This window comes from Pseudoliparis swirei, chromosome 15, assembly GCF_029220125.1.
Source record: "Pseudoliparis swirei isolate HS2019 ecotype Mariana Trench chromosome 15, NWPU_hadal_v1, whole genome shotgun sequence".
NCBI lineage: Eukaryota > Metazoa > Chordata > Actinopteri > Perciformes > Liparidae > Pseudoliparis > Pseudoliparis swirei.
Window position 1 is genome coordinate 2,261,184 of NC_079402.1, and position 16,231 is coordinate 2,277,414.

A 16,231-nucleotide genomic window follows, 5' to 3' on the forward strand; every position below is an offset into this window, starting at 1 on the left:
TTCACCGCCTCCCCTTCTCGCCTCGTCTCCTTAGTCCCGCCCATTCAAATTCCCTCCAGCCTATCAACGTCGCCCATTCTGATTGGGTAATGTCGCATCTTCTCGCGATACTTCCCACCCTCTGAAGGGGAGGAGAAAAAAAAAAAAAGAGACATGATGGATGACATCTCGCGAGACTTCCCTCCTCCAGTGGGAGCCCACCCTTTAACGATGCCGACTGCAGTGTGTATAATAGCACGGAGGACAGCGCCGGCAGTGAGGAGGAGCTGCGGCAGCATCCCACTCAGAGCGACACACCGGGGCGGCCGCACGGGAATCACAGTCCAGGTAGCGACTGAAAAGTTACCGGGAGAATTATTTCCTTTGTTGGGGTAATTTACTGCCGCGGAAGATAGGAGCGGCAGAGTGGCTGAAAGTTTCCATCCTGTGTAGCCTCATGTTCCGGGGCAGCTAACGAGCTACTGCCGGGATCCGAGCCTCTCGAGCGGGTAGAGCAGCGTGTTCTCCCCCGACGGTTTGTCCGTTAGTCACGGGGCGACTCCCGGGTTCGATGGCTCCCTGCTGTTAGTTCGTGGGCCACAACGTTATTTGTGTGTGGTTTTTTTGGCCGCACACCTTTTTCCACGTTTTTGTGTGTATTTGTTTGAGTTTTGCCATGTCAGCGTCATCCTCCACACCCTCCGCCCCGGTGAGCGATTTTTTAACCCCGGGTGCGGGGCCGAAGCCGCTCGCTCCCACCCCGAGCCAGAGCCGCTTCCAGGTGGACATCGTCACGGAGGCAGCGGGCGCCGCGGAGGACAAGTCCCCGAGCTCCACCACCCTCCCATCCTGCGACGCCGCCGCCGTCGCTCCTCCTCCTCCTCCTCCGGGGGGTCCGGATGCGAATCCCGGCGGCGGTGAGGAAGCCAAAGGCCGGTTTCGCGTCGTGAACTTCGCGGACCCGCGCGAAGCGGAGAGCGACGCGACCTCTCCGGAGGGCGAGGGGCTGCAGAACGGGGACACGGTGATGAGCGAGAGCAGCTTGCACTCGTCCACGGGGGGCCAGCACCACTATCACTACGACACGCACACGCACACCTACTACATGAGGACTTTCGGCCACAACACCATCGACGCGGTGCCCAACATCGATTTTTACCGGCAGACGGCAGCGCCTCTCGGGGACAAGCTCATCAGACCCACCCTGTCGGAGCTGCACGACGAGCTGGACAAGGTAAGCCCCGCGCAGGCTCACGGGTTGCATTATGACGCTTCATAAAAAACTTCTTAATTTGTGAGTGATGCGTGTCACGCAGCCAGAGGACCGAGGTGCTCCCGGAAAGTACGACCGACCCCGGCGTTACATTCCGGGTCGTGCCTCGTGCACATATTGACATTTTGTGCACATGACACATAACACGTGCTTTCTGTGTGTCTTGAACGTCACAGCAACGTGTGACCTCCAGGCATTAGCCCGCTTCACTGCTGCTTTTGTTGTATTTACATATTTGCGTGTTTTTTTTTTAATGTGTCCTTTTTGTGAACAATGCACGTGAGCTTTGAGCCAGCTTTATATATGTTGCATGAGTGAGGTCCAACCGCCAGTCCCACATGTGATGGATGTGGCTGTGGTTGCGTTCAGGGTCAAACCATCTCTTCATGGGGCTGACTTTGTGCACGAGGCCTCCAACTGCAACCACAAAGTTTAAAGAACTCTGATGTCTAAATCATTAGATGCCCGAGCATTACTTATATATACATATATAGTGTATGTTTTGGTACTCATGGTTTTATACATGCCATGTATAAACTACGACTTACTACTACTACTTATAGAATAGAATATACACTTTTATTAATCCCCAAGGGGAAATTAGTTCTCTGCATTTAACCCATCCTTAGTTATTAAGGAGCAGTGGGCTGCGGTGAAGCGCCCGGGAAGCAACTGGGGGTTCAGTGCCTTGCTCAAGGACACTTCGACTTGCAACTAATGGGGAGAGCGGGGATCGAACCCACAACCCTGCGGTTGCAGGACGGCCCTCTTACCCCACTGAGCTAAAGCCGCCTTATGGTACTACTTATGGTATTACTCATGGTTTTCTACATTGTATTGGTATTACTTATGGTTTTATACATGGTATTGGTCATGGTAATACTTGTGATATTATTCGTGGTATCGCACATGGTTATGCGCATGGTATTACTTATGGTGTAACTTATGGTACTCATGGTATTGGTCATGGTAATACTTGTGGTAATACACATGGTAATGCTCATGGTTGTATACATGTTTTTATACATGGTATTGCACATAGTACTACTTATGGTATTACTTGTGATATTACTCATGGTATTATGTATTTTTGTAGTTCCCTTATTGTAAGTCTGTTTGGATAAAAGCGTCTGCTAAATGACGTGTAAACTTAATATTTTGAAATCTATCCAAATGTCCTGTAAGACAAAAGCTGTTGACGTAATCGCCGGCGGGTTCAGTGACTCGTGTTCCGTCTCGAGGGATTCCAGAGGCTCCTCATCTGACCCCTCCTGTTGCCTTTTTAATGGTCAAGGTTACATTTTGATAAGCATCAAAGTGACGCGTTGGCGGGAGTAGCCCGGCTAATCCACCGCGGCGCTATTCCAGAAGTCTTGACTGTAAACATCTCGACTATGAATAGAAGACATTCATGAGGCGCGTCGGCTCTCCAAACCTGAAACACTTCTATCCCCGAGTGGCCTTTCTGAAATAGAGATAACATTCTTTGATGCCGCTCGAGCAGATAATTCTGATTTCAATGTGGATAGCGGCGTGAAGCGGGGGGGCTTTCTGGATGCTGCTGCTTAATGTTTTTCATAAATGAATGTCTTTGTGAGGAATTCTTTTAATGTAGTTAGAGTAGATGTGGGGGGGGGGGGGGGGGTTACGATATCAATTTAGAAAGGACTGTTGGAATTTCTGTTCTCGTATGAGTCTTTACTTATCAGCTGAAATATCAGTTCATCATCATCTGTGAGTGTGCCCAAATAATATTTATTGCGCATTGTATTTATTAGAACACCTCGTCACATGACAGTGATACTGTTTGATGACATCACTTTTATTTGTGTGTTTAGTTCATAGGAAGCTTCCACACCTGTTTGGCTTAGCGTAGCTCCATCGGTACCATCAAACGGCGGCTAATATGGCGTGTTTGCGTACTGTTTGTGGGTAACCCACCTGGGTGTCTGTACCTTTTTTGTGGGTATCCGACGTCTGTACCTATTGTCGGTACCCTTATGGGGTATCCGCATCACAGAACCACCTAAAGGCGGGTCCAGAGTGGTATTGAGTGGTTCTTGTTCAGTAATTCAGAACTTTCTTCTTTTATTTGCCTTCGTTAGAAAAAGAGTTTTTCTGAAAACTCATGTTTTTCTGTTTCTGAAAGGAAGGGATCACAAAAGGCTGGACTTGATCCCCATATTTCACAACCGTAGCATTGGCCCTCAGTCTTGTTTGTACTTGTTTAACAGTTTAGTAGTTCAACACAATCATTACCTGTCCTCTGCTGGCCAAATGCCTCCAACTATATCTGGATTAAAACACAGATTTGCACTTCAGTGGCTCTTAAATAGCTCTTATTATGGTACTTTTGTAGTAAGACTACTACTACTGTTACTTTCTGTATTCTTGTTGTTTTTAGTTTGTACTCTAGGTTGATGCACTTATTGTAAGTCGCTTTGGATAAAAGCGTCTGCTAAATGACATGTAATGTAACTGGTATTCCACCCCTTTGATTCTCGCTCCAGAGCGAAGTGGTTGGCGTCTTGCCGAGGGAGGAGGTTATTGGTAGTAAATCGTGGGCAGTGTATTTAGTTAGCAGCGATACTTCCCAAAACTTTGCTTTCACTTCGTCACAATAGTGAGCTGAAATACCAGGAGACAGAACACCACCATGTGGAATCCCATGTTTACATTCCAGTCAGTAACTCAGCTGTTGGTCATAATTAAAAAATGTCGGATGCCAGAACGTTTTTTTGTTTTCAATAGACTTTCCAGAAATCTACTATAATGTAAAAAAAGAAGGTGGTAGAAGGTTTTTATCCAGATTGCTCAATCCAACCCTCTCAGTTGATATTTATGTTCTTAAATAACAAAATCCAATGAATCCAATGGCTAAAAATTAGAGCGTGGCAGCTCTCCAAACGTACCAGTCTCAGATCGTTTGTTCCAGTTGAAGCTTTTTGTGTTTCAAAGATGCAGTCCAGGTGTCTGCTGTGAGCACGTGAGTGAAGGGACGATCAGACGACCTTCTCTCAACGTAGAAAAGACTCTTCCTGCCCGAGCCGCTCCGCTGCTGCTGCGAGCGTTCAGGAGGCGGTCACCACGGCGCCGCTGGGTCGTAAAACACACGGCGCCGGCGGCACTCACGAGTCCCCGACTCCTCCGGGTGAGTCGGTACGTCTTCGTCCTGGAACGAGTTTGACCTTGAGGAGTAGACGCGCAAAAAACAAGTTGGCACAAACAAACCAACCCGGTCTCAAACCAGCCGGTCTGACCCTGACCTCCACTGGACTGTTTTAATTTAAATTATAGAGATAATCGTGAATATTGTCTCATCACGGCAGAGAAGTGAAGAGATGCAGCCTCACTTCAGGAATAATCCTTTAAGAAAGAACGGACTCTATTATTTATACTTTATTCGTTCATCATAAACTTTATTGATTTAATCTTTTTTTCATAAATCATTGTTTATTATAAAATATATACAAGTTTGTCCGGTCAGTTTGCGTAGCTTGGCTTCTCGGGGTCCAGTAAGGCTCTAGGGTTCAGTCGGGTCTTGAGGATAGGGTCCGATCTGGGTTCTGGATCCACATGAACCCCCCCCCCCCCCCCCCACACACACACACACACACACTCTGTGTCCTAGACCGTAACGCTCCTTGTCCAGGACCACTTCCTGGGTTCAGTTGTACAGTCTAATGAAGAAATGGTGAAAAGCAATCTCCCCGTTGTTTAATCTGATGAGCCCCCCCCCCCCCCCCCCCTCCTATCCAGTCCTTAAGTAGTGTGTGATGAAAAGCTGGTGTTCGTCTTCCCCCCTCAAGGTTGTGAAAGAGTAGCTCCCCTTGTGTTCCACGGTCAGGAGACGTCGGGTCGTCCGGTATCGGAGTCGAGTCGGTTTCATCGCCACCGAATTACGGCTGATTTAATTATCCGCCGTCGAGGCCGCGGCGTTTGGCTTTTGAGCCAAGGGAAATGTCTGACGCTGCGGCTGTCATTTTGTTGAGCAATGTCACCCCCCCCCCCCCCCCTCATAATCTCCACTTCCATCGAGCCTAGAACTGAAGGGAAACACCCAGAGTACGTCTACTGGCTTTATTACTTCTGCTCGGTCAGCATGTTTTCACATCGAATGACTATTTGACTTCAGGAACAAAGCAAGGACATTGAGTAAAAGCCTAGATACCCAAGGGAGGGGGGTCATCATCATCCCATGGCACTTTATTGTGAATGAACTAAATTCAATATTGCTACCAGAGAGCAGCAGCTGGCGGCGGATCGACTGCAGCGCTGTAAATTTGTCGTTGGGTCTTCTCGACTCTCTGGAAAGCGTCCGCTGGTTTCTGGTGCTCAGAGTGAATAAATAATTACAACTTTCATGTGACGTGAATGCAAGATCAGACACGCTGCAGCAATCGGAACAATGACTCGCACACACACACACACACACACACTCACTCAGCATGTGGGTTACCTTGAGTGTGTGTGTGGCCTCCTTCACACATGGACCTCATGGGATGTGTGTTACTCTTAACTACATCTGACGTTGCAGTAATTGGCGCGTTGGAGTTCATTAGTTTGGATCTGAATGAGTTTCCGTCTGCGACGACGAGGTCGACGTTTGTACTATTTTAAGACCGAATACAAACCTGAACACCTTTTTAATAATAATCTGTATTTCTTTCATAAGTTCCGTCTATTGCAGGATGAGTTGTGAGTCGTCCTGAAACTCTTTCCTGGTCTTTAGAGCTCAATGGATTCCCAGTCGGCTGGAGATGCTCCTCTACTTTCATTTCACTCTTGGCGGCTGGAGGATTTATGTTTTTGGTTTGGCCGTCTAATTAATTTCAAATATATGATTTAATACCAAAAAAGTATCACACACACACATTTCTACCGTTTGTAGTTAAATATTTAACAATTATTCCAACACTGACATAATAAGGAGATCTTATTCATACTATTCAGTATATATATGATTAAAAAAAATACTGTACATGTGTTATATCATATATTAATACCATATAATATAAATATATTCTAATTAATAAATATAAGAAAATATAAATATGGTATTTAAATACCATATAATATAAATATATTATAATTAAAATATAAGAACATATAAATATGGTATTTAAATACCATATAATATAAATATATTCTAATTAATAAATATAAGAAAATATAAATATGGTATTTAAATACCATATATTATAAATTTACAATATAAATATAGAGTAATATAAATCACTTTAATCTAACATTGATTTCCATAATTTGTTATTATAAAATGCCTCAAGCCGCCAGTGATGACATCATGAGTGTGGCCCGTGACTCGTGTTGCTCCGTTCAGGAGGTCCTCTGCTGCGCTCCTGTGCACGACGACAAGCTCAAGGTGAGATGAGTATTCCGTCGTGTTTCCAGGTCGTACAGCTGAACTCGTCTGACTCGATCCGGTCGTGCCTCATGAAATTTGACTTTTAGAGATAAACGAGGATCGAGCTGCTGCTGCTGAGTTCTGCTCTTTACAGGAGACGTTACGAGCTCTCGCACAATGGACTCGCTTGTCTGAGTGTTGCGCGTTACCTTTTTTTTATTTAAAGCCCCCCCCCCCCCGTTTCTACACTGCTCCCCCTTCTCCTTGTTTTGCTGTACACAGAAACAGGAAGCGGAGGACGCCCCGGGCGGCTGGCGTGGCCTCTGACAGGAGAGGGAGTCCTTTTGTCTCAGCCTTACAGCTGTTGACGCACACACACACACACACACACACACACACACACACTGCTCATAAACCTCTGTGGGTTAGTGTGCTTTTTGGACCTTCTTCCCCTCACATCCATGTACGTCACACAGGACCTGGTGTCAGAAATAGCGCAGCAACCCCCCCCCCTCCTCTCCCTGAGACCATTTGTACAGTAATTAAACTGGCAGTACATCGTTGGTACAACTGTACAATAAGGTAACGTCTACAAATTCAATGTACAGCTAAGAAAGAAGCAACAATTACACATGCAACTCCTCCATGCCAATAAATCACAATATTACTCTACAAAATAAACTGAATAAAAAAAGGAAATAAAAACCATACCCAGGAACTATCCCCTGCTTTTAACTTAAAAGTTTTAGACGAGGATATCTACATTCACTAGTCGGGCGCCTTGCTCAAGGGAACCTCAGTGGTGATGAGGGGGGTGCTGACTTAAATAAGTGAGTTGTGTTTACTATCCGGGGTTCGTACACTCATGGAAAACCTGGAATTTTAAAGTTATTTCCAGGCCTGGAAAAGTCCTGGATAATAAATAAAAAAAAATCCCAAAAGTCATGGAAATGTGTTATATTCATAAGTAGGTGTTCGCGGTGTACACGCTATGCGTTGGAATTCTCATCGTAGAGACTGGACTAGTGGAACTCGTCAAACCTAGAGCGCCTCGGCCCACCTGGACGCCTCCTGCAGCCAGGTGAGAGGCCTTCCTGTCGGCCTTTTGTTCCTCAGCAACAATGGAGCGACGCGTTCTCCCAACGCTCCGGTGGAAAAGCTCCAGTCTGAGGAACGCCAGTGGAACGCTCGGGTTCAACATCTGGAGCGCGTCGGGGTTGCAATAATATTATCCGACATGGAAACGCACAGGGAAAAAAAATTCCCTCGTCTGGAATTTGGTCCCCTTCTAGGACCACGACCTTCACCACGACCTTCACGGTCACGTTTCCCGTTTCCTGCGCGGACGCATCGACCGGGCTGCAGCGCTTCCACTTTGGGGCTCAGTGGGGGGGGGGGGGCAATGTTGACATCACTTTCTCACATGATATGATAAACCTTTTTGAATCATGGTTCTTTAAAGAACCATTTCCTTAAATAGTTCTTCAAAGAACCTATAAAGGTGTCTCAAAGGAAAGAATGGTTCTCCAGTAGGTGGTGGTTCTTCGTCGAACCACAAAGCCTCTTAAAGAACCCTATAAGAACATCATGTTTGTGTGTAGTTGCATCTTCATAAACTTATTGTACGTGGATCCAAATCCATCCAGACGTCTCTCCACTAAATAATGAACATGCTCAGTAAAAGACGGCGTACATTTTAAGAAGCATTCTTCCCTTTTTGTTTAAGCCCCGCCTCCCTCCCAAAAAGAAGGGGGATGCGTGTTTTCCTTTTGTTCACCTCACTGCGAGCCGAGGTTCCTCGTGGTTCACCTTGCCCGTGGACAAAGGGGCGTTGTGCCGAGGGCCCAGGGCCACGCGGCGAGACGGACGGGTCGACTTCCTGTACGCAGCGTCATGGAAAATCCTCTTCTACGCACACGCGTGTTTACAAGCGGCCACATGTGAGCGACGGGCTGCTCGGTGGGAAAGTCCTTCCACAAAGCGCCGGGGCGGACTGGCTGCACGCCAACGGGATTATATATTTATTTAATCCAGCAACAAACACAACAACAATATATAAAATATTCTACGAGGACGCGATGCAATCACTGCAGACCACGACCTGGTATCGCTCCGTTGGCTCAGTTAATGAGGCGTTCATTATTACAGTCTGAGTCATTTAATCGACATTTAAATGTATTTTTAAAATATATATAATTCCTCATCACAGCATGAAAAGTTGGAACATTATAAGTCACAAACGAGTATTATTTAGAGTAACTTTAATACAATATGGTGGTTTACCCTGATGCTTTTGGCTCAGACATGAAGCATAGACTTCTATACAACCAGAGTAGTCTCCCCCTGGTGGCCAGTAGAGAGAATGCAGCTCTAAAACATGATGCATAGACTTCTATACAACCAGAGGAGTCTCCCCCTGGTGGCCAGTCGAGAGAATGCCGCTCTAAAACATGATGCATAGACTTCTATACAACCAGAGGAGTCTCTCCCTGGTGGCCAGTAGAGCGAATGCAGCTTTAACACATGAAGCAGACTTCTATACAACCAGAGGAGTCGCCCCCTGGTGGTCAGGAGAGAGAATGCAGCTTTAACACATGAAGCGTAGACTTCTATACAACCGGAGGAGTCAGACCATCCCCCCCAGGCTCATTCCCACGCCTCCCCCTGCATCCTGGTCCTCTCTCCGGTTCCCTGTCCAGAGCCCCTCTCTGTCTCCGCGGCTCGTCGCCTCTTCCCCCTCGCGCTCCGAGTCGAGCGGTAACTCGACTCGCTCTGTAAACAGAAGTCTCCGCGGCGTCGGGCCATCTCGGTTCTGTCAACAGGCCTCGGCGGGGCGGGCGGGGGGGATCCACCTCTGGGAGAGTTTCAGTGCGCCAAAAGAATAATGAAGCGAGTGGACAATGGAGAGGCGTCGGAGACGGACGACACCCGATCGCCACGCCGGGGGGACGGGGGGCGGAAAGAGGGATTTGAGAACCAATCGGCATCCGCCCGGCTCCAGAGACGCTTCCACCGCTGTGTAAACTAAGACCTGCACAGGACGCGGAGGACAGACGAGGTATTAACGCTTCTACAACGCCCACAGGAGCTGCAACTCTGATTTCACAGATCGGAAAAATAAACTAATATTTATTTTTATAACGTTAGATCGTTATCATTAAAACCAACAATGGAACAAAATGTCATTTAATTAGAGCAAATATTTAAATAACAATGCAATTTGGTTTTCCTTGTCATTTGATTTTTAAAATTTGATTTCTTTAAAACAAATAATTGCTCTGGCTAAGAATAACAAAGTCAAAGGTCATTTAGATTTTGTTCATTCTGACTTTGAGATGGTTGAAGTATATTTAGTGCGCCTGTATTTAGTCTTTTTCCACCCAATCGATCAGGAATCTAATAGATTATAATACATATAGTAGTATATTAACATTATTTTCCATCCTCGGCTGCAACCACAGTATGCTTGGTATTCTTTTGCTTCATCAATAACTTAAAACAAGGAATCAATTATTAAAATAGTTGACGTCTCACGTCCTGTTTATGAAGCAGAAGGCTCTTGAGCTCTACATATGATGCTTGGCTGTAGGTGCCCCCCCCCCCCCTCCCGTCTTATTTAAAGAGCTCTTCAGGTTTCCATGTCATCAGGGTCCTTGGCTCATGTGTTTCGAGGCGTTTTGAAATGCACATTTTCTGCAGTAGTTTCTTACTCAGCTCCTCTTTAAATGCGTCTCTAACCTTCCAGATTGTGGTTTTTATTTCCAAAATGTTGAACTCTCCTTCGCCAACATAATCCTCTCCTCGGGAAAAGCCAAGTGGCTGCGGTGACGTCTGACGGGGTGGAGCGGGCCGCGCCAACAGAACAGGAGCCGTATTTGTTCTTTGATTAGCGAGCTGCGGCAGCCTGATAATTCAGGATTATTCAGTTCCAGGAACCGTTCCGTCCTTCCTTGACTTGTTGTTAAGTCACTAAAGTAGTCGCGGGTCGCTCGACTTCGAGGCCGTCTTCGTCCGAGGTTAAAGGTCGCGAGGTCCTCGCTGGGTTCCGTCGGCGGTCTGATGAGCGGCGGCGGCACCGCGGCGGCTCGGCTCGGCCGGCGCTGCCATTGTGGAGCAAAGCCGCCTTTCGTGTGGCTCCGGCCACGTGGACGACGAGCGCGGCTCGCGGCGCCAGATGCAGCCGGCGTCATCGGGGCGAGTCAGAACCGCTACTTGTGGATGCCGGCTCCGGCCGATCTTTGTTGGGATGAGGTGGGACCGGTCCTCCCCGGACGCGTAATCCTTTTCATGAATTCTAATGAACCTCTTCTGGACATCAGAACCGCCTCCGCTAGTCGGCGTTCCTGAGTGACGGCGGTACCTCGTGTGTTCTGCAGAATACACATGAAGACACTCGACTCCAACAACGGATATCCACCTTCCTTTGATTCCCACGCTGGAATTACTCCTAAAAAATAAATACATCTGCTTCAGCCGAGTTCGTCGAGCATCTTTGCTTCAATACTCGCAAATGCATCATTTAACTCATTTGATTTCTTTATGTTATTCAAGAACTTCTTCCAAAGAAGAAACTGCATTTAATGGTTTATTTTAATCGAGAAAAATAATGATTGCCGAGCGTTTTATTCCAACAGCCAGTGCTTGTGATTCTATTCCACAATATATTCCCTCACCAATACTTTTATTCTGAGTAAATCCAATGACTGCTTCATGCTGTTTTTTTCTTTTCTCTCATAACATTGCAGCGATATCGTAACCCACGGTTACTCAAACGTTGATGAAATGATTGCGACGTCTTTCTTTTGGTTTTGTAAGTTCCCATTTCAGTCGTTTTCCTCTTTTTAAACCGAGTCGCCCTAAAATTACATCTGACGTTCGTTCTAAACCGATGAATTAAAACCCCCTTTTTAAAAAAGAATAAGGAAAGAGTCCAAAGGCAGCGGTGACAGAACCTGACGGAGGGAGAGGAGCTGCCTGTCGAGCTGCCATGTCCAGAGTCATTGAGGGAGGCGTCGGCTTCATGTTGACAGATGGCCGAGGTGAAGTGATGATGAGTGATGCTCCTCCCTCGGCTCTCTTGGATAATTTATTACCTCCATGTATGCGGCAGTTGTAACTGACCCTCTGCGCCGAGATGTTCGTTCCTTTTGTTTTCATGTTTCCTCTCCATCTCACATGGACACGTTTGTTTTAGACACGGAGACACTGGCTTCAGTTTGAGGAGGAAACGGTGACCAATGGCCTTCCCTTAACACCCGTAAACCTTGAATATTACATAACATCAGAGACCAATAGCATTCAGATCTGTGAAACACAATCATGGTCGTCGGATGAAACGAATCGGGTTAAACATTCTTCTATCTTTCAAAGAGCCTCCGAGTCCTTTTGTTGAAGCCCTCTCGTCTATTGTGACTGAGTCAGCGAAGCAGCCGCCTCGTTAACCGACCCGTGACCTTCTGCCATGGAGCTGATGGATGACTCGCTTTGTGGCTCTCTGCTTGTAAAGGATGGCCGACTTGTCCTGACGTCATGCTGTGGGGTTTATTTTTATCCGACACCTTTTTTTTTTTGTATGTGCAATCTTCCTGGTTAGCGGGTGGGAGGAGGGGGGGGGATGCTGTAAAGGTGCCAGAATAAGATTGGTGTGCAGACCCCGGTTGGTTACGAGTGTGCTGTAAAAGCAGGAGAAGGCGGCGTGCCGTCAACCCAGGAGGCCCGGCGCTGCCTGAGGGAGGCTTCCTGTGTGAACGGCGAGGAGGAACACGAGGGCGGAGCCGATCCCTCACTGGCTGCTTCTTAAAGGGCCGGCGTCTGCGATCTGTTGCACCATTATTTATATTTCTTAATTTGTCATTAAAAAATAAAATTACAGCTGGGCTACTTTCAATAAATAACTCTTGAGTGCTACACAGGGCCGTCTTTATTCTTTATTCACTCAAGGTCAGTCTAACCTTGAAAGCATGAACTGTCAAACCAGTCGTCCAAATTATTGATTGTTTCAGTTATTCAGAATTTATTTTCACTTGTACTTTTAACTTTTTAAAATGATTGGTCTATTCAGGAGATATTAAGTGAGTTTTGGGTGCTGGGTTGCATGATTGACATCGGCCCCATACTCACTAGACTACTCACATAGGCTCCACCCCCCCATGGACCAGATTCCAAAGCTCTGGCTCTTTGCTCCCCCATGAGTCATAACGACTTATTGTCTTCTCCAAACCCTAATTCTATGTTGTTGTTGGTTTTCTAGGAGCCCTTTGAGGATGGGTTTGCCAACGGGGACGAGCTCACCACGCCGGAGGAGGCCGCCGCGAAGGAAGCGGCCGACTCCAAAGGAGTGGTCAAGTTCGGCTGGGTCAAGGGGGTCCTGGTGAGTCCCCTCCCTTTTGTCCTCATAGCATATGTTCATGTCAACGCATCGAGAGGCTGGAAAAGTCCTGGAATTTTAAAATGGTTATTTCCAGGTCTGGAAAAATCATTTAAAAATGTAATCCCAAAAGTTTTGGAAAAGTCATGAAGAAACTGTTTACCATGACAGTTTGATTAAAAGAATAAACATTTATATAAATGTTTATTCTTTAAATCAAACTATTGTCTCATAAATATATCTATAGATTTATATATATAGGGTTATTTACTCGTGTATACACACAGATTTCACTAAATGTTCGGACATGGAAATTTGGTTTAAAGTAATCCATCTGTCTCCATGACTCCTGTAATAACCGTCCAAAGCTCTCCTCTTATCCTGTGAGGTATTCACCCCATGTAAACGCGTCAGGCCAGTAGCCAGTGACAGATGACTGAGACTCACTGAGTTACAGAATATATTCAATAAAAACTGAAATCAAATGTAACTTTGAGGTTCTCGCAGCCGGCCGATGAGAAAAGAAGCGGCCCGCCCCGTGACGAGGTGGCTCTCGGGTGGTAAGTGTGCCCCGCTGGTCATTTGAGCTGGAGGTGCAAGCGGCCGACACTGTGTCGATGCTTCTGGATCCTGAGTGTGAACGACGTCATGAAGGAGTTCCTCCCGCAGGCGGAACCGCGCTGCTCACTGAGCGCGCCTCACACGTCTGGACATCATCATCCTGCTTTTATTTTGACAGGAGAAGTACTCACTTCCCCTCTAACACAAACCTCGCACTGAGCCGGGTTCCTCCTGGTTCATGAAGGCTTTTATGAAGGCGTCTAGGACATGTTGAATTCAATTCCTAGTTTCCATTCCTTTTTGTTGGTTCCAACATCAAGAAAAAAGGTGCATAATAAATCAATATTATGATCAAAGATTATTTGGTGCAACATGATTCTGATCATATTTAGACTTTTCACTTCTCTCGCACAGAAATTCAGAATATATTTCCCAAGTTGTGGTCGTTGTCCCGTCAGAGGCTCTAGAGAAGTCTAAAAGGAGGTTACATCAATGCTGCAGCACAGTGCAGTCACACACACACACACACACACTCGGTGGTGCATTGCATCAGCGCCGGTGTATCTTTCCCCTGAACTGTGGGAGTGAACGCAGAACAAAAAAAACAAAAGAAAAGGTGCATTGAGACAAATTGGTACTGGGCCAGCACTCCACCTGAAGGTCAGACAACGACCTTCAGGACGTGTGGGTGGTGGATGAGTTGCAGCCTCCAGTTGATCCAGATGTGATCACTACCAGCTGAGCCACTGACAGTCGCCTCCTCTCTGCAGGTCCGCTGCATGCTGAACATTTGGGGCGTGATGCTCTTCATCCGCATGTCATGGATTGTGGGTCAGGCTGGAATCGGTAAGCAGAGATGACCTCTGACATCACGTCTGTCTGTCTCCTGTCACGGTTGTGTCATGTTGAACCAAAGGCACGAAACTAATTCCTAAATGTTCTTCTGTTCAATTTTAATTTAGTCAATTCCAAATTTGCCTCAGCGGGCTTTACAATCAGTACGTCACCCCTGACCTTTGACCTCACATCGGGTCAGGAACAAAACCCTTTAATGAGGAGAAAAAGAGCAACGGAGGATGATCCCCCCCCCCCCTGTCACAGATGTCATGTGACCAGATGAACAGAGTTGCATAAACACGTTCAATAAATATGACGGAAAGGATTCATATGAGAAATAAAGGAAGTGTGTTTGGAATATGCAGAGACACACTTTCAACTTTTTTCTTTGTTTTCTTTAGGAATTCAAGTTGATAAAAACAATGTAATAGATATACAACCTCTTCCTTTTCTGGCCCATTTCCCCTCTTGTTACTCTTTTTGACCCCCCCCCCCCCCCGTGTTTATTGTTGTTCTGCCGCTCGCCGGACGGCCGTTCCTGCTCTGACCCCCGTGGCCAACAGTTATTTTCTCCCTTCACACGCAACTTTCAACTGTCCCTGAACCCCCCCCCCCACACACACACACACTTGTTGTTATTTCTCCGCTTTGATGTGAAATGCCTCCACAAAGTGACACATGTGGCCGGCGTCTTCGCCGCAGTAGCTCTAGATCTCCGAGGCTAGAAAAGTGTTAACAGTGTTGCACATTCTTTCATCCGAGCGCCTCGTAAAGGTCGAACCGTGTCGTTTCTCCCCCCCCCCCCCCCTCTCTGCAGCTCTGGCCTGTCTGATCGTCGGCATGGCCACCGTGGTGACGACCATCACCGGCCTCTCCACGTCGGCCATCGCCACCAACGGCTTCGTACGAGGAGGTACGTACCGGCGGCTTTACGCTCTCTTCCCCACCGCCACGAATCCACAGGCTGCGAACGGTCATGGAAAAGATGGGAAATTAAAATGTCTTTTTCTAGGCCTGGAGTTTTGGAAAAGTCATGAAAATGTGTTCTATTCATATATCTGCATTTACACCGAGTTTAAAATAATTAATATGCTTTTAAAAGAATGACCCTCAAAATATAAGCCGGCATTACGCTCTTTCATAGTGAACGCACCTTAACTGAAAAGACAATGTTTATTCTTTTAATCTAAACTATTGTCTCATTCATTTGAGTCATTTAAGGTTATTTACTGGATGCTTTGGAATTCTCATTGTTAGTTTAAATACAACATTCTATCACTTTTTCATATCTGCACAGGCCTCAAAGTCCTGGAATTTTGTTATATTCACTTCTTTTACGCTGAGTTTTAAATAATTAATATGTTTTTTAAAAGTGATGCTCTAAATATAAGCCGACATACACTCTTTCATACTCGCGGCCCAAGTTTCAGGATGGGGTTAAATAATAGTTTGATTAAAAAGAATAAACATTTGTTTATTTTAAAAATCAAACTATTGTCTCTATTACTGTATATGCTTTGGATTTCTCTTTGTTAGTTTACATATGACAGTTTCTCACTTTTTCATGTTTACACCCAGATTTCAAAACGTTGTTTGCTCATAGACATTTGGTTTAAAGTGCTGTTCACCCATTGGTCAACACGTGTCCCAACCCTGTGACGGACGTGTGGAACATAAACTCCCACGGCCGTCTGGTTTGATTGAGTTCTCCAGATTGCGACACAAAACAAAAGAACAGCTGATTCCTTTCATCTCCTGTTAGAACGAGCGGGGTAAAAAGACGCAACAAACTTGAGGTCTAGAGATGATCTTTTATCTGAGGCGTCTGTCAGTGGTCACGGTGAAGTCA

At 46.2% G+C, this 16,231-nt stretch overlaps 1 protein-coding gene across 2 annotated transcripts in view; it reads left to right on the forward strand.

Moving 5' to 3' along the window:
• Positions 1-235: 235 nt before the first annotated feature.
• The window catches only part of slc12a2 (solute carrier family 12 member 2), a 44,878-nt gene continuing 28,882 nt past the window's right edge, over positions 236-16,231 (forward strand). Inside the window, exons 1-4 of one of the 2 annotated variants that reach the window (XM_056431878.1) lie at positions 236-1,213; positions 12,868-12,987; positions 14,316-14,391; positions 15,200-15,295. In XM_056431878.1, coding sequence (XP_056287853.1) covers positions 656-1,213; positions 12,868-12,987; positions 14,316-14,391; positions 15,200-15,295 — 850 coding nt within the window. In that variant the 5' untranslated portion in view covers positions 236-655. The remainder of the gene's footprint in view (positions 1,214-12,867; positions 12,988-14,315; positions 14,392-15,199; positions 15,296-16,231) is intronic. The other variant, XM_056431877.1, reaches the window with a different exon arrangement.